At 41.2% G+C, this 24524-nt stretch overlaps 2 protein-coding genes across 2 annotated transcripts in view; one reads left to right on the forward strand and one right to left on the reverse strand.

Moving 5' to 3' along the window:
* Window positions 1–15513, reverse strand: part of LOC118815190 (protein eva-1 homolog A) — an 84686-nt gene extending 69173 nt beyond the window's left edge. The window contains exon 1 of the mRNA XM_036581139.1: window positions 15327–15513. Within this exon, the coding sequence (XP_036437032.1) occupies window positions 15327–15501 (175 nt within the window). The 5' untranslated portion in view covers window positions 15502–15513. The remainder of the gene's footprint in view (window positions 1–15326) is intronic.
* A 1770-nt stretch (window positions 15514–17283) lies between these two features.
* mrpl19 (mitochondrial ribosomal protein L19) lies at window positions 17284–22953 on the forward strand. Its single transcript, XM_036581151.1, has 6 exons — window positions 17284–17385; window positions 17880–18000; window positions 19021–19139; window positions 19491–19625; window positions 20448–20629; window positions 21380–22953. Exons 1-6 carry the CDS (start codon window positions 17307–17309, stop codon window positions 21599–21601), a joined length of 858 nt encoding a protein of 285 aa, XP_036437044.1. The 5' UTR covers window positions 17284–17306; the 3' UTR covers window positions 21602–22953.
* The last annotated feature ends 1571 nt before the right edge of the window (window positions 22954–24524 follow it).

Genomic DNA, 24524 nt, shown 5'->3' on the forward strand with positions numbered 1-24524 from the left:
GGAAGAACTATGGCCCAGAAATATCGCTATAGTAAAGCTGACAACCACCAACTAGTAACAGGGCTTGACTAGGTCATGAGCTGAGACACTTATTACTGCAGCAGCCGAGTTTAACTAGGCTGTAAACCAGGGATTTCGCATTGTGACAACAGGGATTGACTTGGCTTTGAGTCGTTCATTGCAGTAACAAAGTTTTTTAATATGTCGTATACCAAAGACTTTGCACCATGACAGAAAGGTTTGACCATGCCGTGAGCTGGGACACCTTCTCACCACAGTAGTGGAGTTTAACCAAGCCACAAGCTGGCAAAGTTAACTGGGCTGAAAGCCAGGGACTTTGCACCAAGACAGGGGAGTTTATCTAGGCCACAAGCCGTGGACTTCACACTGCGTCAGGGGAGTTTTACTAGGCCGCAAGCTGGGGACTTCACACCAAGACAGGGGAGTTCATCTAAGCCGCAAGCTGGGGACTTCACACTACGATAGAGGAATCTGACTAGGCTGAAAGCCAGGGACTTCACACTGCGACAGAGGAGTCTGACTAGGCCGATAGCTGGGGACTTCACACTGCGACAGAGGAGTGTGACTAGGCCGAAAGCCAGGGACTTCCCACTGCGACAGAGGAGTTTGACTAGGCCGATAGCTGGGGACTTCACACTGCAACAGAGGAGTCTGACTAGGCCTATAGCTGGGGACTTCACACTGCGACAGAGGAGTCTGACTAGGCCAAAACCTGGGGACTTCACACTGCGACAGAGGAGTCTGACTAGGCCAAAACCTGGGGACTTCACTCTGCGACAGAGGAATCTGACTAGGCCGAAAGCCAGGGACTTCACACTGCGACAGAGGAGTCTGACTAGGCTGAAAGCTAGGGACTTCCCACTGCGACAGAGGAGTCTGACTAGGCCGATAGCTGGAGACTTCACTCTGCGACAGAGGAGTCTGACTAGGCCAAAAGCTGGAGACTTCACTCTGCGACAGAGGAGTCTGACTAGGCCGATAGCTGGAGACTTCACTCTGCGACAGAGGAGTCTGACTAGGCCGATAGCTGGAGACTTCACACTGCGACAGAGGAGTCTGACTACGGCAAAAGCAGGGGACTTCACACTGCGACAGAGGAGGCTGACTAGGCCGGAAGCTGGAGACTTCACTCTGCGACAGAGGAGGCTGACTAGGCCGATAGCTGGAGACTTCACTCTGCGACAGAGGAGTCTGACTAGGCCAAAAGCTGGAGACTTCACTCTGCGACAGAGGAGTCTGACTAGGCCGATAGCTGGGGACTTCACACTGCGACAGAGGAGTGTGACTAGGCCGAAAGCCAGGGACTTCCCACTGCGACAGAGGAGTTTGACTAGGCCGATAGCTGGGGACTTCACACTGCAACAGAGGAGTCTGACTAGGCCTATAGCTGGGGACTTCACACTGTGACAGAGGAGTCTGACTAGGCCAAAACCTGGGGACTTCACACTGCGACAGAGGAGTCTGACTAGGCCAAAACCTGGGGACTTCACTCTGCGACAGAGTAATCTGACTAGGCCGAAAGCCAGGGACTTCACACTGCGACAGAGGAGTCTGACTAGGCTGAAAGCTAGGGACTTCCCACTGCGACAGAGGAGTCTGACTAGGCCGATAGCTGGAGACTTCACTCTGCGACAGAGGAGTCTGACTAGGCCAAAAGCTGGAGACTTCACTCTGCGACAGAGGAGTCTGACTAGGCCGATAGCTGGAGACTTCACACTGCGACAGAGGAGTCTGACTAGGCCGATAGCTGGAGACTTCACTCTGCGACAGAGGAGTCTGACTAGGCCGATAGCTGGAGACTTCACACTGCGACAGAGGAGTCTGACTACGGCAAAAGCAGGGGACTTCACACTGCGACAGAGGAGGCTGACTAGGCCGGAAGCTGGAGACTTCACTCTGCGACAGAGGAGGCTGACTAGGCCGATAGCTGGAGACTTCACTCTGCGACAGAGGAGTCTGACTAGGCCAAAAGCTGGAGACTTCACTCTGCGACAGAGGAGTCTGACTACGCCAAAAGCAGGGGACTTCACACTGCGACAGGGGAGGCTGACTAGGCCGAAAGCTGGAGACTTCACTCTGCAACAGAGGAGTCTGACCAGGCCAAAAGCTGGAGACTTCACTCTGCGACAGAGGAGGCTGACTAGGCCAAAAGCTGGAGACTTCACTCTGCGACAGAGGAGGCTGACTAGGCCGGAAGCTGGAGACTTCACTCTGCGACAGAGGAGGCTGACTAGGCCGGAAGCTGGAGACTTCACTCTGCGACAGAGGAGTCTGACTACGGCAAAAGCAGGGGACTTCACTCTGCAACAGAGGAGTCTGACTAGGCCAAAAGCTGGAGACTTCACTCTGCGACAGAGGAGTCTGACTATGCCAAAAGCTGGAGACTTCACTCTGCGACAGAGGAGTCTGACTACGCCAAAAGCTGGAGACTTCACTCTGCGACAGAGGAGTCTGACTATGCCAAAAGCAGGGGACTTCACACTGCGACAGAGGAGTCTGACTATGCCAAAAGCAGGGGACTTCACACTGCGACAGAGGAGTCTGACTATGCCAAAAGCAGGGGACTTCACACTGCGACAGGGGAGGCTGACTAGGCCGAAAGCTGAAGACTTCCCACTGTGACAGAGGAGTTGACAGGACAGCAGGGAGGGGGAACCCCGTAGCTCTGCCCACAATGACAGCATTCCACATCTCCCCATATACATTTAAAACATTTACTTTACTCTAACTTTTTATTTACTGATTCACCAGAACAGCATGGTAGATTTCAAAATCAAGTATATTTAAACACATTGCGCCCCTCTCTCTTTTACATCATTTCCAGATGAACAAGTATATTATACCCTTATTACCAAATATGAGTAAACTGAAAGGCACTAATTGTGTTGATGTAGCAAATTTTATTCATGTGGAAATAATAAATGACACATTTACATCAACTAAATTTAATGCACCTCTTTATTTCAGTTTGTGCTTGATTATTTATAGTGTCTTTCTGCAGTAAATCACTCCGGAAGCGCTGCAGAACAGGGGAGAACAATAACTCTTTGTTGTCTGACTTCTTTCTCTCTCTCCCTCTCTCTCTCTCTCTCTCTCTCTACTCTATACCTCTTAATTCCCTCTCTCTTTCCTTCTACTCTCTCTGTATCTCTTTCTCTTGTTCTCTCTCCTTATATTTTTCTCCTTCTTCTTCTCTCTCTCTTTCTCTGATCCATGCCTGTATACACTATATGCATAAAAAGAAAGAGAAAAAGAAAGAGACAGTGAGAGAGAGAGAGAAAAGGAGAGTGAGAAGGCGAAAGAGATAAAAAGAGAGATAGTGAGGACAGAGGTGAAGAAAACAAAGCAGATGGGGGGGCTCCTCCATTAAAGCTGTAAATGTGGACTGTCACTCAGGAATTCAGGGATGTTTTTACACACACACACACACACACACACACACACACACACACACACACACACACACACTCCAGGTATATGCTTTCTAAAAGCTGGTCTCTCTCTGTGTGTGGAACATTTATTATCAATGTCTGTTTTCTATTTCTTTTTCTTTTTTTTCATTCTTTTTTTTTAATAATTAAAAAGTTCTTTACATGGTGTGGAGATTTCATGACGACTGGAACATCAGAAACCCTCTGTTTACAATGACTTACATTAAAGGTTAAGAAAGTTTTTTCCCTTCTCCTGAACATGAGATATGAGCTTTGATTCCAACAGTCACAATACTCCCTCTCTCTCTCTCTCTCTCTCTCTCTCTCTCTCTCTCTCTCTCTCATACATACAGAGTCAGTCAGTCTGTCCTGTGTCTGTTTTCACAGTCCGGTAGGAGTCTTACAGGAAGGTGCTGCTGGCGAAGTGTCCTGTATTCAGAACGTTGGAGAGCAGAGGTCACTTCAGTTCAGACTGGACACATTTCAAACTTTCACTTTTCATTTTTACTTCATATTCTCATACGGTCTTTAGCTTTTTATAACACTGTGTGATTTTGCAGTTACTTATTTATTTATTTATTTATTTATTTATTTGTAGTAACCAATATGAACTATTCAGTAAGTAAAATACATTAACTAGTAAGTACTATAGATTATCCAGTAATTACTATAGATTATCCAGTAATTACTATAAATGAAAACTTCTATGGGTCACTCAGTATCTACCGTGAATTAATCTGTAACTATTACATATTATTCAGTATCTATTTTAAATTATTCAGTATCTACTATGAATTATTCAGTATCTTCTGTAAATCGGTCGTGGCACTAATGTGTAAGTTTTGTAGTAATGACAGTGAGGAACTGAAGTGCAGACCCACATGTTTAATGGGGAAATGTATGTGTTAAACACACACACCCACACACACACACACACACACACACACACACAGACAAACACACACACATATGTAATCAGTCTCTCAGCTGTCTGAGTGGTACTGACACTTTACATTTCCCTTAGAGTGTTTGTGTGTGTGTGTGTGTGTGTGTGTGTGTGTGTCTGTGTGTGTGTGTGTGTGTCTCAACTACAGATGGAAAGCTATGCAGTGCTATTTAACAAGTGAGAAATAATCAAGTTATGAAACCCCAATAAAATGTAATTAGGGATAAAAACAGTAAATAAAAAAATATCAGTTTAGAACATAAAAATTTCCAATAAATGTCTAAAAGCTGATGACTGACAAGATCACCTTGCTTCAACTGCTGCTGTAAGTGTATATATATATATATATATATATACACACAATACACACACAGACGCACACACACACACACACACACATATGTAATCAGTCTTTTAGCCGTCTCTGCTGAGTGGTACTGACACTTCACATTTCCCTGAGAGGGACCCACCCCTTGATCTTCACTCACTGTTTACCAAGCTCTCTGTGTGTGTGTGTGTGTGTGTGTGTGTGTGTGTGTGTGTCTCAACTACAGATGGAAAGCTATGTAATGCTATTTAACAAGTGGAAACAAGTCACGACACTCCAATGAAATGAAATTCCGAATGTAAACAGTAAATCAAAATATTAGTTTATATATATATATATATATATATATATATATATATATATATATATATATAATAACAAGTCATTTTGGGCCATTTCTTTTAGTCCATGTACACACAATGTAATGGGCAACAGGCATTTTCAAATGATGTCAAAAACAGAAAAACAACAAAAACGGAGATATGAGGTTTTGTTCCGACAGCAGCGATTTCTATTGCATAATGCAACATATCCAGTCAGATGTGGAATTCCTTCAGGCATTCGACACCAGAAACAATTAAGTGGCGGTTCTTTAACCTGTTGAGCCATGTGTGCAGACCTACCGACGCACCTTATACAGAGCCATAAAACTGTCACAATATCAGTGCCGGCTTTGGTTTTTATTCTTCAGTATTTGCTAGATTTGCTAGTATTGGCCAGTCAGTCTGTAAAGCATCTTACAGCCCATCTTGTTTGTGGAATTCAATTCTGATTGTTTCTGAATTGATTCTTTTGTTGGGGCTTTTGACTGGTTAAATCGTATTTATAATGCAAATGCAACTTTAAAATTGCTCTAGTGCAATGCAGTACATTACTATACATAAATATTACAGTATGAGTGCTATGAATATGAATAATAATAACTTCACTGCTAGTAAGATCCTGTAAATGTAAAGCACATATTTTTATAATGCAGGAAACAAATCTGTGTCTGTCTAATAGTAACTCTAAACAACGTAACTTTTTTTTACTGTATTTATGTTTATTTATGTTTATTCTAATGCTATGCAGTGTATTTACCAGCTGAAATTAACAGTTTTAAACAGTTTCTCGGCGGCCTAAGACTTTTGCACAGTACTGGTTGTTATTAGGTGCTGTGTTATGAAATTAAATTGCTGGTCTATGAGGCTGTGTGCGTCTGACAGCAGGTAAAATATAATAAAGTTTGAGATTGCTGGTGTATGAGTCTGAGCATTATGAACACACGGCTCAGCCTGTGTGTGTGTGTGTGTGTGTGTGTGTGTGTGTGTGTGTGTGTGTTTAGGAGAAGTGTCTAAGCACCTATCGCTCCAGACAGACACACACCTTTGCAGACAAAACAATGAGCCGGGAGGATCTGCTCAGACAGAGCTCACCTGCCTCTCCACAGCGTGGGTGTTTAAATGTAAAGGGGCTCAAGTGCAAAGTGTGCAAAGTTTACTGCAACGGTACTTAACTCAAATGAGTTAAAGGGGAGTTCCACCAGTTTTTTCTAAATTCATAAATAAAGTCACTCAGAGTGGTTTGGTGTGAAATGCTCTGTTCTAGAGAAACTTACAGTCAGAATTGTTCACAGTGGTGGTGATGGGAACCAGACGTCTGAGGAGTTTAATACCTCTACAAGCTCCCGTACAGAAAGCTATCGTTTTAGTTTTGACCTAAAATGTATTTTAAAATTCCGCTCATGGCAGATGTGTACACGCATGGTGTTGTCAATAAATGAGTCTCTGAAGAAAACATATTTTTCAGGTGTATCACCATTTTATCTTTTTCAACAATACATTATAAAAACTCAGAAGACACGTGTAGGTTCACTGGTGGTTTTGGATAGTAAATGAAATGGCTGTATTTATGTTGTAAACATCATGACCCCTGGTTCCAAAGACCACCACTGCAAGGAAACCCTAGTTACGTTCCTCTACAATGAATCATTTCAAATTAAACCACTCTGAGTCACATTGTTTACATCTCAGTGATTGCAGTATGCAGAAATTTTGAAAAAAATGTGTGGAATTCCCCTTTAATCCAACTTTCAGCTCACTAACTGTTCAGAGTCACTAATGTTTAACGTATTCCTCTAATTAGGGGTCTCAAATTCAAATAGACTGAGGGCCACTAGCCAGGTGGTCGTCACCAAGCATGGGTAGTTGAAAAAAATGCAGGGAAAAGGCGTCATTTAAACCACACACATACACTCATTTAAGCACATGGTCAATGTTTATTAGCAATTCAACACAAACCACAACAACTACTACAACTGATACTACTACTACTACTACTACTACTAATAATAATAATAATAGTAATAATAATAATAAAACAATAATAATAATCATTATAATATATTAACAATAATATTATTACTTGTAGTAGTAGTAGCAGCAGTGGTAGTACTAATAAAATAATTGTTACTATTAATATTATTATTTATTAGTGATTTATTAGTGTGCATTGCAATGCCAAGTGGAATACTATAGCAACCACCCTAGAAACCACCTGGGATACCATAGCAACCTTCTAGAAACATCCTAGCAAACACCTGGAATACCATAACAACCTCATAGAAACACCCTAGTAACCACCTGGGATACCATAACAACCTCTTTGAAACATCCTAGCAACTGGAGTTGAAAGATTAATCATTTTCATATCAAAATCGCAATTTAACAGAGTGCAATTTTCAAATCGCAAGATTTTTAATTATAGCTTACATTATCAAAAAATGTTTAAACTACTAACAAAGAGCTTGTGAACTGCCTGTAGATGAGTTAGACCAATCAGAGGCAGCTAAACCTCTGTGTGTTGTGACATCACATCCACAACTTACTGGCAATCTGGCACACTACATTCAGGGGTCGAGCCTCAAGCTAGAAAAAGTGGATATTCTGGATTTCTTGGTGAAAAAAAGCCTGAACCTTAATTTATAAAAAACAATCGCAATTTAAATCGCAGTCGCAATATTAGTCAGAAAAATCGTAATTAGATATTTTCCCTAAATCGTACAACCCTACTAGCAACCACTTGGAATTCCATAGCAACCACCGAGCAACACATTAGAAATTACCCTGGGAAACATGGCAACCACCTAGCAACCATCTAACAACAACCTAGGAAAAACACTAGGAAAAAAGCAGTGCAGCCAGAAAATGCATTTTAGTACTAAACTAATTAGAAAACTTACATTTAATAGCAGAATTAAATGGGACTCAGAGCTTATATTGGCTTATATTGGCCAGCCAGCTACACTGTCTGGTGAGTAAATCAATTAACCACAGAATAACAAGAACAAAAAAGGCTGGGTTTAAGGATAAACTGAAAATATATGGCAGGTCATGTGATGCAGTTTGAGACCCCTGCTGTAAATAAACCTGTTTAGGCTTTAATAAGTTATTAAGAACTCACAAAGAAAACATGATCATTCATATTGTGAAAAGCTGTGTGTCCCCAAACCTCTGATGGGCAGTCTATGTGTGTGTGAGAAACAAAAAGAGAGAGTGTGTGTGGGTGAGGGGGCACAGAACAAGGAGGACGGTTGAAGGGGGGGTCTTTCAAACAGACAGAAGGCGTGGGTATCAGGTTCCACCTCCGGAACTCTCTTTAAGTCAGACAGCACCGGCTCTTCCTTCCTTGTCCTGTTGTTAAGAAGTGACCCCTGAGTCCCGGGACGTCTAAGCCTGGGGGATCTACAGGTCTACAAAGCAGCTTCTTTCTTCCTATCTCTATAAAGGAGGGAAAGATTGGCTCTTATTTCTGACAGTCTGATCTCAGACCGCATTATAATCTGATCTTCCGTGCAGATGAGCAGGAGTGCTCTAAGCTACAATGCAGTCGGGGCTGGACTATTCCACTAAGAATAAAACTGTAATTAGGTCATTATAATATATAACACAGGGGTCGGCGATCCAAATGCTAAGAAGAGACATTTTGTCAAGTTTCAACAAAAATCAAACCACCTTGGGAGCCACAACATTTCGTGTCCATTTTATGGAAGTAACGTTTCACCGTCTTGGCTGTAAATATGTCTCATTATGTGCTGATGTACTAGTATAGGCTAAAAACATAATATAAACGAAAACACAGACTTACTTTGCTCTGCTTTAAGCTTTAGCTCAGCTATAGCTGCTTTTCTATCATCTCTGGCAGGAAACTTTCCCTCAAAAGTAGAAGAGTTTCTTGTAAAATGTCTCTTAATGTTCGACTTTTTACAAGACTTAAGTCGCTTCTCATTCGCCAGCTTCTTCGAATTTTCCCGTTCCACCTTTAATGGTGCCTGAGGCGCCAGAATTTAGCTAACTGTGTAGCTAACTACTGCACCAATTAAGGTGGAACGGGAAAATTCAAACAAGAAGCTGGCGAGCGAGAAACTTCAGACTTGCAACTTTTTTGTGTTTGACAGTTTCTCGTTGCAGATTAAATGCATCAGGAAACCAGCTGGAGTGATTATAAATGCAAATATATCCATTCGTCTCCAAATTATGGATGTTTGTCCTACCTTAAAATCTAAAAGAGCTGCATGCGAGTCTGGAGCCGAGTGTTGCCGACCCCTGATATAACAGGATATAACCTCATCTATGTCAGTGGTCCCAGCCCTGGTTCTGGAGGACCCCCTGCCCTGGTCGTTTTTGTATTTTCCTGCCAAACACACCCACTTCAATTCACGAAGGGCTTGTTAATTAGCAGATTAGCTGGATCAGGTATGTTGGGAGCAGGATAAACACTAAAATGTGCAAGGCAGGGGGTCCTCCAGGACCAGGGATGAGACCCACTGCTGTATGTGATACACAGATATACACAGCACACCCTGAAGAAAGCACTAGTCTTTGTGTAGGTGAGAACAGGGGTGGTTGGCACAGAGGCTAGTTGGCATTGTGTTAAATTCTGAGTCAGTAGGTAAACTTTCACAAAATTCATCTGAACATTACCCTCTGTTGAGGTGGGACAGGCTTCTCTCCGAAGACGATTCTCTCCCTGAGCAAATACATCAGAGAAGAGTTTTAAAGATATTGGAAACATATTTGATTTTAGTAAGAAGAAATGGTAATAAACTATATTGTAATATATGATTTGAAAGCAGAGTATGAATAACGTTAGCTAGCTAGTAATGAAGTAATTGCGGAGTTGTGGGTGGGGTTGGTTGGCACATGTTGAGTCTGAAGATATTGAGTCTGAACATAATTCTGGACCTCATTCTACTAATTAGGTAAGAACCTGTTTTTTGTTTAAACGGAGGGGCTGGCGACTTATGTTCTTAACTAGCACCAGGCTGGTCAGCTAGCTAACAGGGCGACCAGCACGAGAAGAGGGGTGCCGCTGGACTGTATATTTTATATATTCATAATTGTAATATTTATAATATTAAATACTGTTGTAATATATTTGTGATATATTTATTCATTTACTTATTTATTTATAGTTATAAAGTTACGTGTGTGTGTGTGTGTGTGTGTGTGTGTGTTCAATGTACTAAATAGGAAAGCTGTTCAGAATGAATTGAGATGTTTTAAATCTCATTATTGTTCTTTTATTACTTAATGCAGTTCAAGCCAATGATAAAATCAATAAAACACGTTTGAAGTTTTGTTGCCATTAAATGTTTATATTTGTGGTTTGGATTGAATTAAAAGACTCTGACTTTTCCGTTTGTTGCTACTTTCTTTAAACTGTAGCCTTTTAATGTTGTGCCAACCATCCCGATAACGTGTGCCAACCTGTGGTGAATGATCTATTTTCATCATATCTTTATCGGTATAATGTTTATTTTGCATTTGAGACCTAAACATTGAGTCACAGCTTCTTCTCACAGCCTGTACGTGTGACGTTACTACGTAAAGAAGGAAAAACACTCGACCCAACACCTCTAAATGATCATTTCAGGCTTTACAGGGCGACTTACAGCAGGACACACTCACCTGTTTGTATTCTCCTCACTCAGTAATGCTACTTCTTTCAGTTTGAACAAAAAAAAACATACATAGTGCAGCTTTAAAGGCTGCTTTGACTGAACTAAATGCATGAAAGGTGGACTGTAATAAATTGACTGTAATAAATGACCAGAGAGTCAAAATTATATGTGAACTGTAATAACACTGTGAATGTAGCATTAACGACACAGCAATTCAGGCCCTCATATCAAAGAGAGAGAGAGAAAGGAAAAGAGCCAGAGAGATAAAGTTGGGGGGGGTCACTCTGTAATCATTTGCGGGGGCGGGACCCTTAAAGTGGCTTGACCTCAGTTGATCTTTTGACCCTTTTAACAGGCACAGATGCCATTGTATGGCTAAAGGAAATCTCAGCTTTCACTGTAGCACCCCGGCGGGTCCCTCTCAGTACTGTCCACACACAAACTGACCCACACAAAGGATGCTGTTCGTGAGCCTGAGTAAGACCCTGTGGGCTAAAGTTCAGGCCGGTCTCTCAGCAACAGATGTTCCGTCTCCATCGGCAACTTCTGTCGCCCAGTCCAAGCACCTGCCAATCAGACGGACATTCTCCGGTCTCTAGGGAAACGCTACTGGTTTAGAATGCCTCAGACAGAGATCCAACTGTCCAGCCGTACTCCAAATTAGCCTTTTCAGCCCGGCCTGAGGGCCAAAAAGCACTTTCAGAAACATCCTTTAACTCTTAGACGCCTCTCAGGCGCTACAAAAATTATGCTGTAATTTTATATCTAATCTTTCTAACATATATAAGCTTATTAAAACAACCATATGTTCTGTTTAAAGAGCAGATTCTAAACTTTTAATGCATGGCCAGTTTGTGTTTGTAAGTAAAAGAGGAGAAATTTTATTACGATTTGAATTTAAAGGGCTCATACCAAGGAAAATTTTCCTTGTTGTCTTTTTCCGATGTAGCACGTAAGCACTGCATGTATACTGTTCACTGCCCAGGCCATACAGACCATATAGGAAAACAAAGTTGCAAAAAAACACCAGTTTTGAATATACTGGTTTTGCGATGTCACAAAAAACAACACATATCACTGTTGTCGGGAGAAAACCTCGTATCTCCAAAATGAGAACTTTACAGGAGAAGGAAAAAACCTACTTTACTTTTAATGTAAGTCAATGGAACCAGACATTTTTCCAAGTCATTTTGGGCCATTTCCTTTGGTCCAAACGACAACAGACACTTTCAAATAATGTCAAAAACAGCAGTGATATGCGATATACATATGAACTTCCTATTCAGGCTACAGCAATTTAGCTCCGCCCCTTCACACTGAAGTTATAGGGAATGTTTAAGCATGGGCGGCTTTTTAAACAAGGCACAATACTGGGCAGCCAATCAGAGCAGAGCTCATTTACATATATCAGCCTTAAAGATACAGTAATAAAAAATGGCCTGTTTAATTGTAAAGGATAAAGAGAGATTTATGTAAAAATGAATTATGACTCTTTTTGGCTCATAGAACCACATAAACGTCATAAGTGGGACAGGGCCGCTTTAATGAACAGCTATTGTTGTTGAAAACCAATGAACCCAAAGCGTTTATTTGTCTGCAGAGCTGGGCGTTAAGAGATTTGAGGCAATCGACTCCAGACTCAGTGTGGATGGAACTGTAATCTTCAGTAAGAACTCAACTTACACAGCAGGATCACTAAGGTTCCTAACATAAGTTCACATTACAGGGTTGAAGGGCCACAAATGGGCTGTCTGGACTGTCTGGACTTCATCAGTCAGATCTGAGCAACTTTCATAGGTGCTTCTAGATCAGACACTGATACGGACCAGGCTGTAATGAAGATGATCGGATCAGATGGTCAGCAGAGAGTCGAACTTCAGAGTCTAGACCCAGACTCTAACCTTAGGGATTCGACCCAGACTCAAACCTCAGACTCACCCCAGACTCAAACCTCACAGACTCGACTCAGACTCAAACCTCGGAGACTTGAACCTCAGAGAATCGACCCAGACTCAAACCTCAGAGACTCGAACCTCAGAGACTCGACCAAGACTTGAACCTCAGAGACTCAACTCCGACTCAAACTTCAGAGACACGAACCTCAGAGACTCGATCCAGACTCAAACCACAGAGACACGACCCAGACTCGAACCTAAGAGACTTAACTCCGACTCGAACTTCAGAGACTCGAACCTCAAAGACTTGACCCAGACTCAAACTTCAGAGACTTGACCCAGACATGAACCTCAGAGACTCAACTCTGACTTGAACTTCAGACATTTGATCCAGACTTGAATATCAGAGACTCGAACCTCAGAGACTCAACCCAGACTCGAAGCTCTGAGACTTGAAGCTCTAAAACTCGACCCAGACTCGAACCTCTGAGGCTCGAACCTCAGAGACTCAACCCAGACTCAAAGCTCTGAGACTTGAAGCTCTGAGACTCGACCCAGACTCGAACCTCTGAGACTCGACCCAGACTCGAACCTCTGAGACTCGAACCTCAGAGACTCAATTCAGATTGCAACCTCAGAAACTCAAGACTTGACTCAGACTCTTGCATACATCATTTGTGTGAATGGAGAAAAACATTCTAGAAGAGTGTAAATTGGGGTAAACATTCTAGAATAAGTGTGGGCTACAGGACCACAACAGGGGAAGCACTGCTGTAAGGCTACCTGCTTGGCTGGAAAAAAAAAAACTGTTTCCCCCACAACACCATCTAATGCGCTCCTCAACACACGCAGGGCTTTCACTGCAGAGCTGTCACTGCTTCAGCACTTCATCATCACCATCCATCACCCTCATCAGGAGCTGAAAATGGCTCCCTCCCCTATCTGCCCCAGATCCTGTGAGCCTGGCAGACAGAGTCCCGACTGCGCAGCACGGCCACACGAAGTTAAACGCTCCTGTTTCCTTTCTGTCTTTCTCTGTTTAAGTGAGGACGGAACCCTCTGTTTACATATTTAAATCCTGATGAACTTCTATGTTTATGCATTTAAATGAGAAACCAACACTTTATTGAGAGAGTACACCTTATTTACACGGACATAAGTATTTAAATAAGGTTGGAACGATTTGTTTATGTATTTCACAGCTTCGTCTATATCCTTAAATCATAATGAAAACTTTAAGTATTTAAATGAGGATAGAATGCTTTGTTTCATGTATCTAAATGAAGATATAACACTGTCTCCTGCCTCAGTGAAGACAGAATGCTTTGTTTACGTATTTAAATGAGAACGGAACACTTTGTTTTTGTAGGCTATTTAAATGAAATCACTTTGATTAAGTATTTAAACGAAGCTGTAAATGAGAACAGAATGTTCATTTATGTTTTTAAGACAATACATTTTGCTTATGCCTTTTTAAATGTACAGAGAATATTTTATTTATGCATTTAGATGAGGATGGAATGTTTTGTTTTGTGTGTTTAAATAAAGATATATCACTTCATTTGTGTATTTATATAAACATAGGGCACTTTCTTTATGTATTTATATAAGCATAGAACACATGATTTATATATAAGAACTCTGTGTATTATATTTAGGCAGAATATTATGTTTATGTATTTAAATTTAGGCAGAATGTTATGTTTATGTATTTAAATGAGGATGGAATGTTTTGTTTTGTGTATTTAAATAAAGATATATCGCTTCATTTACGTATTTATATAAACATAGGGCACTTTGTGTATTTAAATGAGCATAGGACATTTTGTTTATATATTTAAATGAGGAAGGAACTGTTTATTTGTGTATTTACATTTAGGCAGAACTCTTTGTTGATGTATTTAAATTTAGGCAGAATGCTTTGTTTATGTATTTAGATATAACACTTCATGTACGCATTTATATAAGCCTAGGACTCTTTGTTTATGTATTTATATAAGCCTTGGACACTTCGTTTATGTATTTTATAAGTTTTGGACACTTTGTTTATGTATTTTTATAAGCTTTGGACACTTTGTTTATGTATTTATATAAGCATAGAACACATTATTTATATATAAGAACTCTTTGTGTATTGTATTTAGGCAGAATACTATGTTTATGTATTTAGACGGGGATGGAACACTTTGTTTACATATTTAAATTAGCACGGAACACTTTGTTTACGTATTTAAATGAGGATAGAACACTTTATGTATTTAATGAGCATATAAGGTTTCACGTATTTCAATAAGGATGGGACGCTTTAATTATATATTCGAATGAAGACATAACGCTCTGTTTATACATTTAAAAGACGACAGAACGCTTTGTTTAATTGTTTAAATGAGGATGGAACGCTTTACGTATTTAAATTGGGATAAAGTGCTTTGTTTACGTATTTAAATGAGGATGGAGCGCTTTGTGTGTGTATTTAAATGAAGACCGAGCGCCGTGTTTACGTATTTAAATGCAGGCTGAAGAAGGTGCGTAAGCGCCTACACGCAGTTCTACTCCCTGCTCTTGTTGTTGAACTGCGGCGGCCACCATGTGATTAAGCGCATGTTTTAGAGAAATGAGCGGACAGACTGCTGTAAAGTCCGGCGGAGGTCAGACAGAGTCTCGACTGAGAGTCTCAGTTTCAAAACGCTGTATAAAAACGCTCGCACGAGCGAGGTCAGAGGCTCGCGAGCAGAGGCTGAGAGAGAAAAGCACGTTTTCTAACCTGAGAGCTCCGCTGAAGTCTTGGAGAAGATGGCCAGGCACGTTATTCCCAAAAAGAGCGCGAGGTTTCTGCCTGAGGAGGAGGCATCCGGGCCGGACATGCTGGAGCGCGTGGGGACGGTCAGGCGGGGAAAGGCGCGAGAGGAACTGAGCTGATGCCCGAGCCCATGGCTCATTCCCGCGGACACCTCACTGAGGCTCTGGAGGAAGGCGCTGCGCGCGCGCGGGTGTGTGTGTGTGTGTGTGTGTGTTCAGCGCTGACTACCTGTTGGAGGAGACCTCCCCCTGGTCCCAAAGCCTGGAACTTTCTGAGAAGCACTTTTGTTGTTGCTTTATTTTCCTATTAACACTTTATAAGAAACCCCTACATAATCCTTCCGCTCACTGGCCACTTTACTAGAAACACTTACCTTGCATTTCCACTAAGTGGCCACTTTATTAGAAATACCTACTTTGTACTTCCACTAACTGGCCACTTTATTAGAAACACCTACCTTGTACTTCCACTAACTGGCCATTTTATTAGTAACACCTACCTTGTACTTCCATTCACTGGCCACTTTATTAGAAACACCTACCTTGTACTTCCATTCACTGAACACTTTATGAGAAACACCCCTTTGTCCTTCCACTCTCTGGCCACTTTATTAGAAACACCTACATCGTATTTCCACTCACTGGCCACTTTTTTAGAAACACCTATCTTGTACTTCCACTCACTGGCCACTTTATTAGAAGCACCTACCTTGTACTTCTACTGTCTGGCTACTTTATTAGAAACATCCACTTTGCAGTTCCACTCACTGGCCACTTTATTAGAAACACCTACGTTATGCTTCCACACACTGGCCACTTTATTAGAAACACCTACTTTGTACTTCCACTTACTGGCCACATTGTTAGAAACACCTACCTTGTGCTTCCACTCAGTGGCCACTTTATTAGAAACACCTACCTTGTACTTCCACTGACTGGCCACTTTATTAGAAACACCTACCTTGTACTTCTACTCAGTGGACACTTTATTAGAAATACCTACCTTGTACTTCCACTCAGTGGCAACTTTGTTAGACACATACCTTAAAGGTCAACTACACATGGTGTACAGTCTGTGAATTATGCCTGTGATTAGTTTGTGTGGTAGACTGCAGTTACTCACCGAACCTTAGAAGTGGGAAACACTTAACTGTTTCCTCCCCAGTGAAATCCTACAGGATGTACTATATGTGGCTAGTATTAGTTTTAAAGTATGCATTTAAAATGATTTTTAAAACACTCCCTTTTGAGTCATAACGTTTGACTTATCTTGTTCTCTCAAGGTGCTATATCCTATATTTATTTTCCCCCCTACTTTTAATGTCTGTGTGTATTTATGTACCAAAAGCAGTCATAATTCCCTTTTACATGGCCATTATATATTATAACATATACATAAGACAGCGATAAGGTAAAATTAACCAGATCATAAGAAAACAGTACATTACAAAACATAACTGCTTTGCAGTATTTAAGAAAGTGTTGTACTGGTTAAAGTCTTTAAAGAAATGTAGACATTAAATATGACATATAAACGAAGCAGTAAAAATAAATAAAAGGATAAAAATATGAAAACGTTGCACAACAAAGCACTCATTAACATCTACGTTAACCTTTTCAAAAGTAAAGACTATAGAATAGGTGGAACACATACCATCGTCTTTTGGACGACGCTGCGTGGCAACAGCGACATCTAGTGGCCGATGTTTGTTATCGCACTGAAAGCTTCACTGCGCTTTATCCTTTAGATAGTTGGAGCGAGTATATATTTCATGTAATTTGCCACTATATATTTTATGCTACATGCTTTTGTGTTACATATTTTTTATGTTTTCGGATTATTTTGTTTTTCTCATTGCACGTAAGAGAAACATAGACGAGCTGTGCCTCTCGCGGTTTGTCCCTCTCTGGCCCCCGTCCTCCACTCACGTGTTCAGCACTAAACATGGCGACGTCCTCAAGGAGAGCAGGAGGAGTGATGGGCTCAGTGCGATTATTGAGAAGTCTACAGCATCAGAATGGACGTGAGTGACTGAGGTTTAGTGCTTTTGTAGCCAATGCAGTGGTAATTATATAGAGACTGAACAGGAGACACTGAGGGAGCAGCTAATGCAGCGATATAAAGCAGCTAACATTAATAGCCTTGACCCAGCTGCATGTATATGTACGGTTTTTGCTCATTTTAATGCTCAGTTTGTTTATTTGTTTGTTTAACATATTTGAAAAAAGGTTTGGCACGTGCCACATGTCATGTTTATTTTTTCCCAGCATGTAAAATTCAGCAAATGAACAGTGATTGTCGATACGTACCTGTTTTCACTTATGAAACCAACAAAATGAGTAGGGGTACCCAAACTTTTGCACATGACGATATAACTAACTATACACAGCTTCTTTAGTTTAGACGAAAATCTGAACATATTCTGTGTTTATTTTTGTCTTGTCATACTGAATTTAGCTGCTGTATGTAAATAGGCTGAGAATGTAATGATGGAATTATATATTCTGTTTTCTTCAGGGTTGTTTTCCACCTCAGTGGCTCGGCACACTGCAGGCTCTGACGGTCAGCCTCCCAAATTCGTTCCTCCGTCAAAACCTGTCATCATCGACAAAACACAGTCACAGGCCTCACTGAGACGGTGAGATACTGACTCCTCTACAGACTGATATACACCGATCAGGCATCACATTATGACCACCTCCTTGTTTCTACGCTCATTGTCCATTTTATCAGCTCCACTTACTATATAGGTGACCTTTGTAGTTCTACAGTTACAGACTGTAGTCCATCTGTTTCTCTGATACTTTCTTAGCCCCCTTTTACCCTGTTCTTCAGTGGTCAGGACCCCCATGGAGCCCTCACAGAGCAGGTACTATTTGGGTGGTGGATCATTCTCAGCACTGCAGTAACACTGACTTGGTGGTGGTGTGTTAGTGTGTGTTGCGCTGGTCTGAGTGGATCAGACACAGCAGTGCTGCTGGAGTTTTAAAACACCTCAGTGTCACTGCTGGACTGAGAATAGTCCACCAACCAAAAATGTCCAGCCAACAGCGTCCTGTGGGCAGCGTCCTGTGACCACTGATGAAGGACTAGAGGATGACCAACACAAACTGTGCAGCAGCAGATGAGCTATTGTCTCTGACTTTACATCTACAAGGTGGACCGACAAGGTAGGAGTGTCTAATAGAGTGGACAGTGAGTGGACACAGTGTTTAAAAACTCCAGCAGCACTGCTGTGTCTGATCCATTCGTACCAGCGCAACACACACTAACACACCACCACCACATCAGTGTCACCGCAGTGCTGAGAATGATCCACCACCCAAATAGTACCTGCTCTGTGAGGGTCCATGGGGGTCCTGACCACTGAAGAACAGGGTAAAAGGGGGCTAACAAAGTATGCAGAGAAACAGATGAACTACAGTCTGTAACTGTAGAACTACAAAGTGCACCTATATAGTAAGTGGAGCTGATAAAATAGACAATGAGCGTAGAAAATATTATTCCTGATTGGTTGATTTGCATGGCTGTGGTGTGTGATTGTGTGTATTATGTATGTCTTTTTAATTGAATGGTGCCCACTAGGAGGTCTGTTATGATGGTCTGTAATGCCGACTGTGAACACTAAGAGTGTACGTTGTGATTCTGACTGTTACAGATTTCTCAGTCCGGAGTTCATCCCTCCACGTCAGCGCACGAACCCGGTGAAATTCGCCATAGAGCGCAAAGACATGATACAGAGACGCAAAGCCTTCAACATTCCTGAGTTCTACGTTGGTAAGGATCATTTTGGTGGAGCTTTGATGCTTTAATGTTAAGGTGCTGATTCAGCTACACAGTTGGATTATCATCGATTATAATAATATTTGCCCCAAAAAATTCTCTGTCCAAATTCAGATCTTTTCCAGTTACTTTTGAGTATTCAGAGCATTTTTAGTGATGATTCTGAGTCTGAATAAAACAATCAAACTGTATCATAGCGGAATTTGAGCTCAGTACTTTGACTCATTTACTGAAGAATTCTAGTCAAATTGAATTATTGTAAGATCAGAGATGTAAACCACTCTTACAGATCTGCCTGGCTGGGAGTCTCTTGTGTAGTTTTCTCTCTGCCGTTTCTGTCTGCAGGCAGTGTTTTGGCGGTCACCATGTCGGACCCCCATGCGGCCAGCAAAACGAACCGCTTTTTGGGCATCTGCATCCAGCGCTCTGGTAAAGGCCTGGGAGCCACCTTTACCCTCAGAAACATCGTCGATGGCCAGGGTGAGTTCACCGTCATTCTGTAGAAAAACCACAAAACCAGGGGATTTATTATGTTCCTTACCTCTGTACTTGTTAGAGCACCTATCCAGCAAATTTATGTCTAGTCCTGTTCATAAGTATAAGGGCTGCCCAGTACATAATCTGTTAAAGCTGCACTGTGTAATATTTGGGGATTTGGAGACCTCTCTGGTGAAAATATGCAGTTGCACACAAAGTGACTCAGAACATTTTGTGCACTTCACCCCTCGTACCACATGTAGTTGATTAGCCAATACATGTTTGGTAACTGAAGTTTGCTTGTTTAGTTCTGACCTGAAACAGTGGACAAAGTTCAGGATTCAAGGTGGCTGCTATTGTTTTTAGCTATGCTAGCACACATTTGTCCATATTTATAGATAATAGTTTGTCATACAATGTCAGAAACCACATAGGCAAGTTTACTTGAGATTGCTTAACAACTCGACTCAGTTTAAGTGTGATACAGTTAGCCTGATGCTAATTGGTGGGCTATAGGTTTCCATTACTTGTTAGTATTAGCCTCATAGCTTAGTAGTATAGAAGTAAAGAAGCAAACTTTGAACAATAAACGTGTCTCGGCTGGTCAACATATGAAGTGAAAAGGAAAACTGAAAATTAGTTTTTTTCGCCGAACTATCGCTTTAAGGCTTGTCTCATGGCCGATTGTCCATGCTACTTATTCACAGTCTGATTGATTAAATATGGGTAATATAAGCTGGCTCAGAGTCCTGATTGGCTGTCAGTCTTGGCCGCTGCACTGTTCATGCCCCGTGATTGGCTGAGTGTGTTGCGTTTGTGTTGCAGGAGTGGAGATTTGTTATGAGTTGTACAGTCCGCGGCTGAGACACATTGAGGTCCTGAAGCTGGAGAAGAGGCTGGATGATAACCTCTTGTACCTGAGAGACGCCCTGCCGGAGTACAGCACCTTCGACTTTGACATGAAACCTGTCCATCTTTCCCCCACCCAGGACGTCCCTGTCAATCAGGTGGGCATAAGCCGACACGGCTTAAGCTGAAGTATTACGAGCTGTCTTCTAGATCCCCCATGACATAAATCCTTAGGATGCCTGATCTGGACAATAGGCTTTCAGCAGAATCAGATAGTGAAATAAGCTATGGAAACCAATGAAAACAAAACAAAAGAATTCCACAAATAAAAATGAGTAAATTCACTTAAAAGTTTTGTGCTACATACATATCATCGCTGTCCAAAAAAGAAGCATCTCCATTTTTTGCAATTGTTTGAATTTTTTGCAAATTTCATGATGAATGGGTGAAAATGCTCCAAAATTGCTTCTAATAAAATCTTTTTTCAAATTTATGTTGAAAATAAAGAACGCCCTATCCTGTAAAGTCCATTTTGGAGACTTGGATTTGGGGTTTTTGGACTATTTTTTTTTTTTTTTCATTTTCCCCAATTTTCTCCCCAATTTAGTCGTCTTCAATTCCACTCACTAGTTAGGACTCCCCCGCTCACGCGATACCACCGGTGCTAGGAGGGCGAAGGCTAACACAGACTTCCTCTGAGACCTGTGAAGCGCCACCGCATCTTTTTGAACTGCCACTAATGCAACGTTATTGGACAGCTGAACTTGTAAACGATTGGCCAATTGCAAATAAACCATCGATAGTAAAAAATTCTTCAGGTTCTTTTTTGACTGGTCTTTCTATCAAGCAAAGTGAATTAACTCTGTAAAATTCCCTCTCTCTCCCTCTCCCTCTCTCTCGCTCTGCAGATAAAGGTCAGGATGAAACCTCGTCCATGGTCCAAACGCTGGGAGCGCCCCAAGTTCAACATCCAAGGGATCCGCTTTGACCAGTGTTTGACCCCTGAGCAGATGGAGCATGCTCAGAAGTGGGCGGAGCCTTGGAGACAGTACGACATGCTGAAGGAGTACGACACATCCTCCATGCAAGAGAAGATCTTGCAGGAGGTCCAAGCTGAGCTTAACAAATGAGTGACTCGTATCAAGACCCTCCGGACTGGGGAGAGACATTCACAATATTATGGGGTGTGTTCCAGCACCAGGGCTGGAAACTACAGCTCTGAAACCACCATCCAGGTCTCCACTCTGGTCCTGCAGTTCCCTTCTCAAGCCCACTTTCCCTGCTCTGTAAGACACCCTGGGGTCAGGATTTTTTAAATTGAAATTTGAGCTAAAGTTTAGGATTATACAATAGAAATGTCCTTTCGCTCTTGTTCTGTTGGAGAAGCTTGATTTAAGTTTCTTCACTAACTGAGAAATCTTGGTTTGAGGGACAGTTTTGGGGTCGTTGCTCAAAAAAAGTGATCCGTTACAGGTGACTAGTTACCTCTCTCAAAATGTAATGGGAATACATTACATATTACATATTAGCATGATTAGATGACTCAACAGATTGTTTGCTTTCTGCACTGCACACTTTCACAATCAGATTAAAGCAGTCAGCTAACGCAGGTAGCATGTGCACACACAAATTACGTAAAAGGACATTTAGGGATATGGATAATAGCTATGGGCAATATGACAATTTTATCATTATCATGATAAATTCTGTCACAATATGTTTTTCTACGCTTATCGTGGACGCTGGCTAACTACATGTTTCATTACAAAGTGCGCACAATTAGGCTTAATAGGTTTAATGAGAATTAGTGCACTGCAGTTTGTAAAATAGAATAGAATTCCTTGTAGTTGTAAACCTATTATTATTAGTAGTGTTTTGTGGTACTACAGGTTCTGTTTAATTTGTTCCAACATGTCAGAAAAAGTAAATATATATCAAAGAAGAACAAGTATCTCCAAAATAGTAACTTTACAGAAGGCAAGAACGCTCTTACCTTTCAGTGTAAGTTAATGTAAAGAGACTGTACTGCATTACCCCAACACTGTTGACAAACACCCACCTGATCCAGCTAACGCAGGGGTGTCCAGTCTCATCCGCAAAGGGCCGGTATGGCTGCAGGTTTTCATTCCAACAAAGCGGAAGCACCAATGATCAGTTGACTGATTGAACGACTGGAATCAGGTGAGCTCCTGCTTCTTCGGTCTGAAAACCTGCAGCCACTCCGGCCCTTTGCGGATAAGATTGGACACCCCTGAACAATTGAATTCACAAGGCTTTACCACGTTTAAGTGAGCGTATTAGAGCAGGGAAAATGAAATCGAAATTACATTAAAATGTATAAGGTCACAGCTGGGAACTGGTTCAGAATGAGCACTAATGTGGACTCTCGAAGATGGAGCTGTAAACTTATTGTGTGTATAAAAATACGTGTTGCTGATTGTGAAGCGGAATAAGGAATAAAGTTCATGTGTTGGCAAAATTGTATATTTTTACGTTTCTCATGTGAACATTTGTCAGTTCAGTTGACTCTAACCTTGTGTTGACTTCATGCTATATTAGGTTACTGTAATACCAGCGAATTAAACCAACCTATGAATAGTACACAGCATTCATACCTGTAATGAAATGAACCTTTTAGCCAACTGTGTCTGAACACATCGGAATCAGACCTCCCCATTTAACCCGTCCGTGCAGTGAAACACCACATACACACTAGTGAACACACACACACTAGGGGGCAGTGAGCACACTTGCCCAGAGCAGTGGGTAGCCCTATCCATGGCGCCTGGGGAGCAGTTGGGGGTTAGGTGCCTTGCTCAAGGGCACTTCAGTCACGTACTGTCAGCTGAGGGGATCGAACCTCCAGCCTAACGATAGACACTGTAACAACAACTGAATGATTGCAGTGTACAGTTACCAACCATAGTTTTAAAGACAGTACAATTACAGAATGCATTTATTGTCAGTATGAATGTGACGTACAGTTACAAACACTTTTGGCATTGATCTGACTCCAAACTACAGCCTTTGACTGTCAACACTTTCTGTTAAATGGGAGTTCTGACCATTTTTTTTTTAAATCCTGTATAACAAAGTGAGGTAAGATGTAAACAAAGTCATTCAGAGTTTAAAGTGTGAATTAAAAGTTCTTTGGAAACCTGCTGAGTGGTGGGATAGGAACCAGACATCTGAAAAGCTCTAAAAGCCCCCCTTGTTTTTGTTTTATGTTTACATTGTTTCATGATAGTTTTGCTCTATGTTTTTGATTAGAGTGTCATTTTAAAATCCGTTCATGGTAGAGAGATGCATGCAGAATCTTATAAAACCAAAGAGTCCCTAAAGAAATCGTATTTTTTCAGATTTACCACTATTTTACCATCTCATTGTGTTCACTGGTGATTTTAGATAGTGAATATAGAAGTGCTGTATTTTTACCTATTTTTTAATTATTTATTATTATTTATTCTCTGATAATCTTTAAAAAAGGCCAATATCATACTTATTTGTATTTTATTTGTTTACCTTTTGTCTTCTTTTGACAGTGTTTTAATGTAGTTCATAATTCATAGTTTATTTTTGCACAACCATTCTAACCTCGCTTTATTCCTTGGAAACAGCCTGGTTTGTTACTGTGCCTTAAAGACTGGTATATGTAAATTGCCTCTGTTCTGATTGGCCTGTGTTGTACCTCATTCACAAAGGAGCTTAAACACCCTTAATAACTTTTTTTTTAAAGTAATATTTTAACAGATTTAACCTACATGATCCACTCCATCAGTCTATCATGAGCTGAAATTGTGGTTTAAGAGCACTACACTAAATTCCATTCCCTCTGACCACAAGGGGGCAGCAGAACCCAGGGCTCTGGCCCTCATTTGAATCTCTAATTATTCTCAGCTATTGTAAACTCGTAATGACTCCAACTAGATTCCTCCTCAGAGAAACTGCTACATAAGATTGTATCTAAATCACTAACTACTCCAATAGAAACAGTAGATTTGTTATTACACTATAAAATAAATGTGTTTTGAAATTTCAGCTTTTCATTGTGGA

Source organism: Colossoma macropomum, unplaced genomic scaffold (genome assembly GCF_904425465.1).
Source record: "Colossoma macropomum unplaced genomic scaffold, Colossoma_macropomum, whole genome shotgun sequence".
Lineage (NCBI taxonomy): Eukaryota > Metazoa > Chordata > Actinopteri > Characiformes > Serrasalmidae > Colossoma > Colossoma macropomum.

Coding starts and splice junctions, on each gene's coding strand:
- mrpl19 (XM_036581151.1), top strand. CDS start 17,307: ATGGCGACGTCCTCAAGGAGAGCAGGAGGAGTGATGGGCTCAGTGCGA. Junction 17,386..17,879: donor TCTACAGCATCAGAATGGAC/GTGAGTGACTGA, acceptor TGTTTTCTTCAG/GGTTGTTTTCCACCTCAGTG. Junction 18,001..19,020: donor TCACAGGCCTCACTGAGACG/GTGAGATACTGA, acceptor TGACTGTTACAG/ATTTCTCAGTCCGGAGTTCA.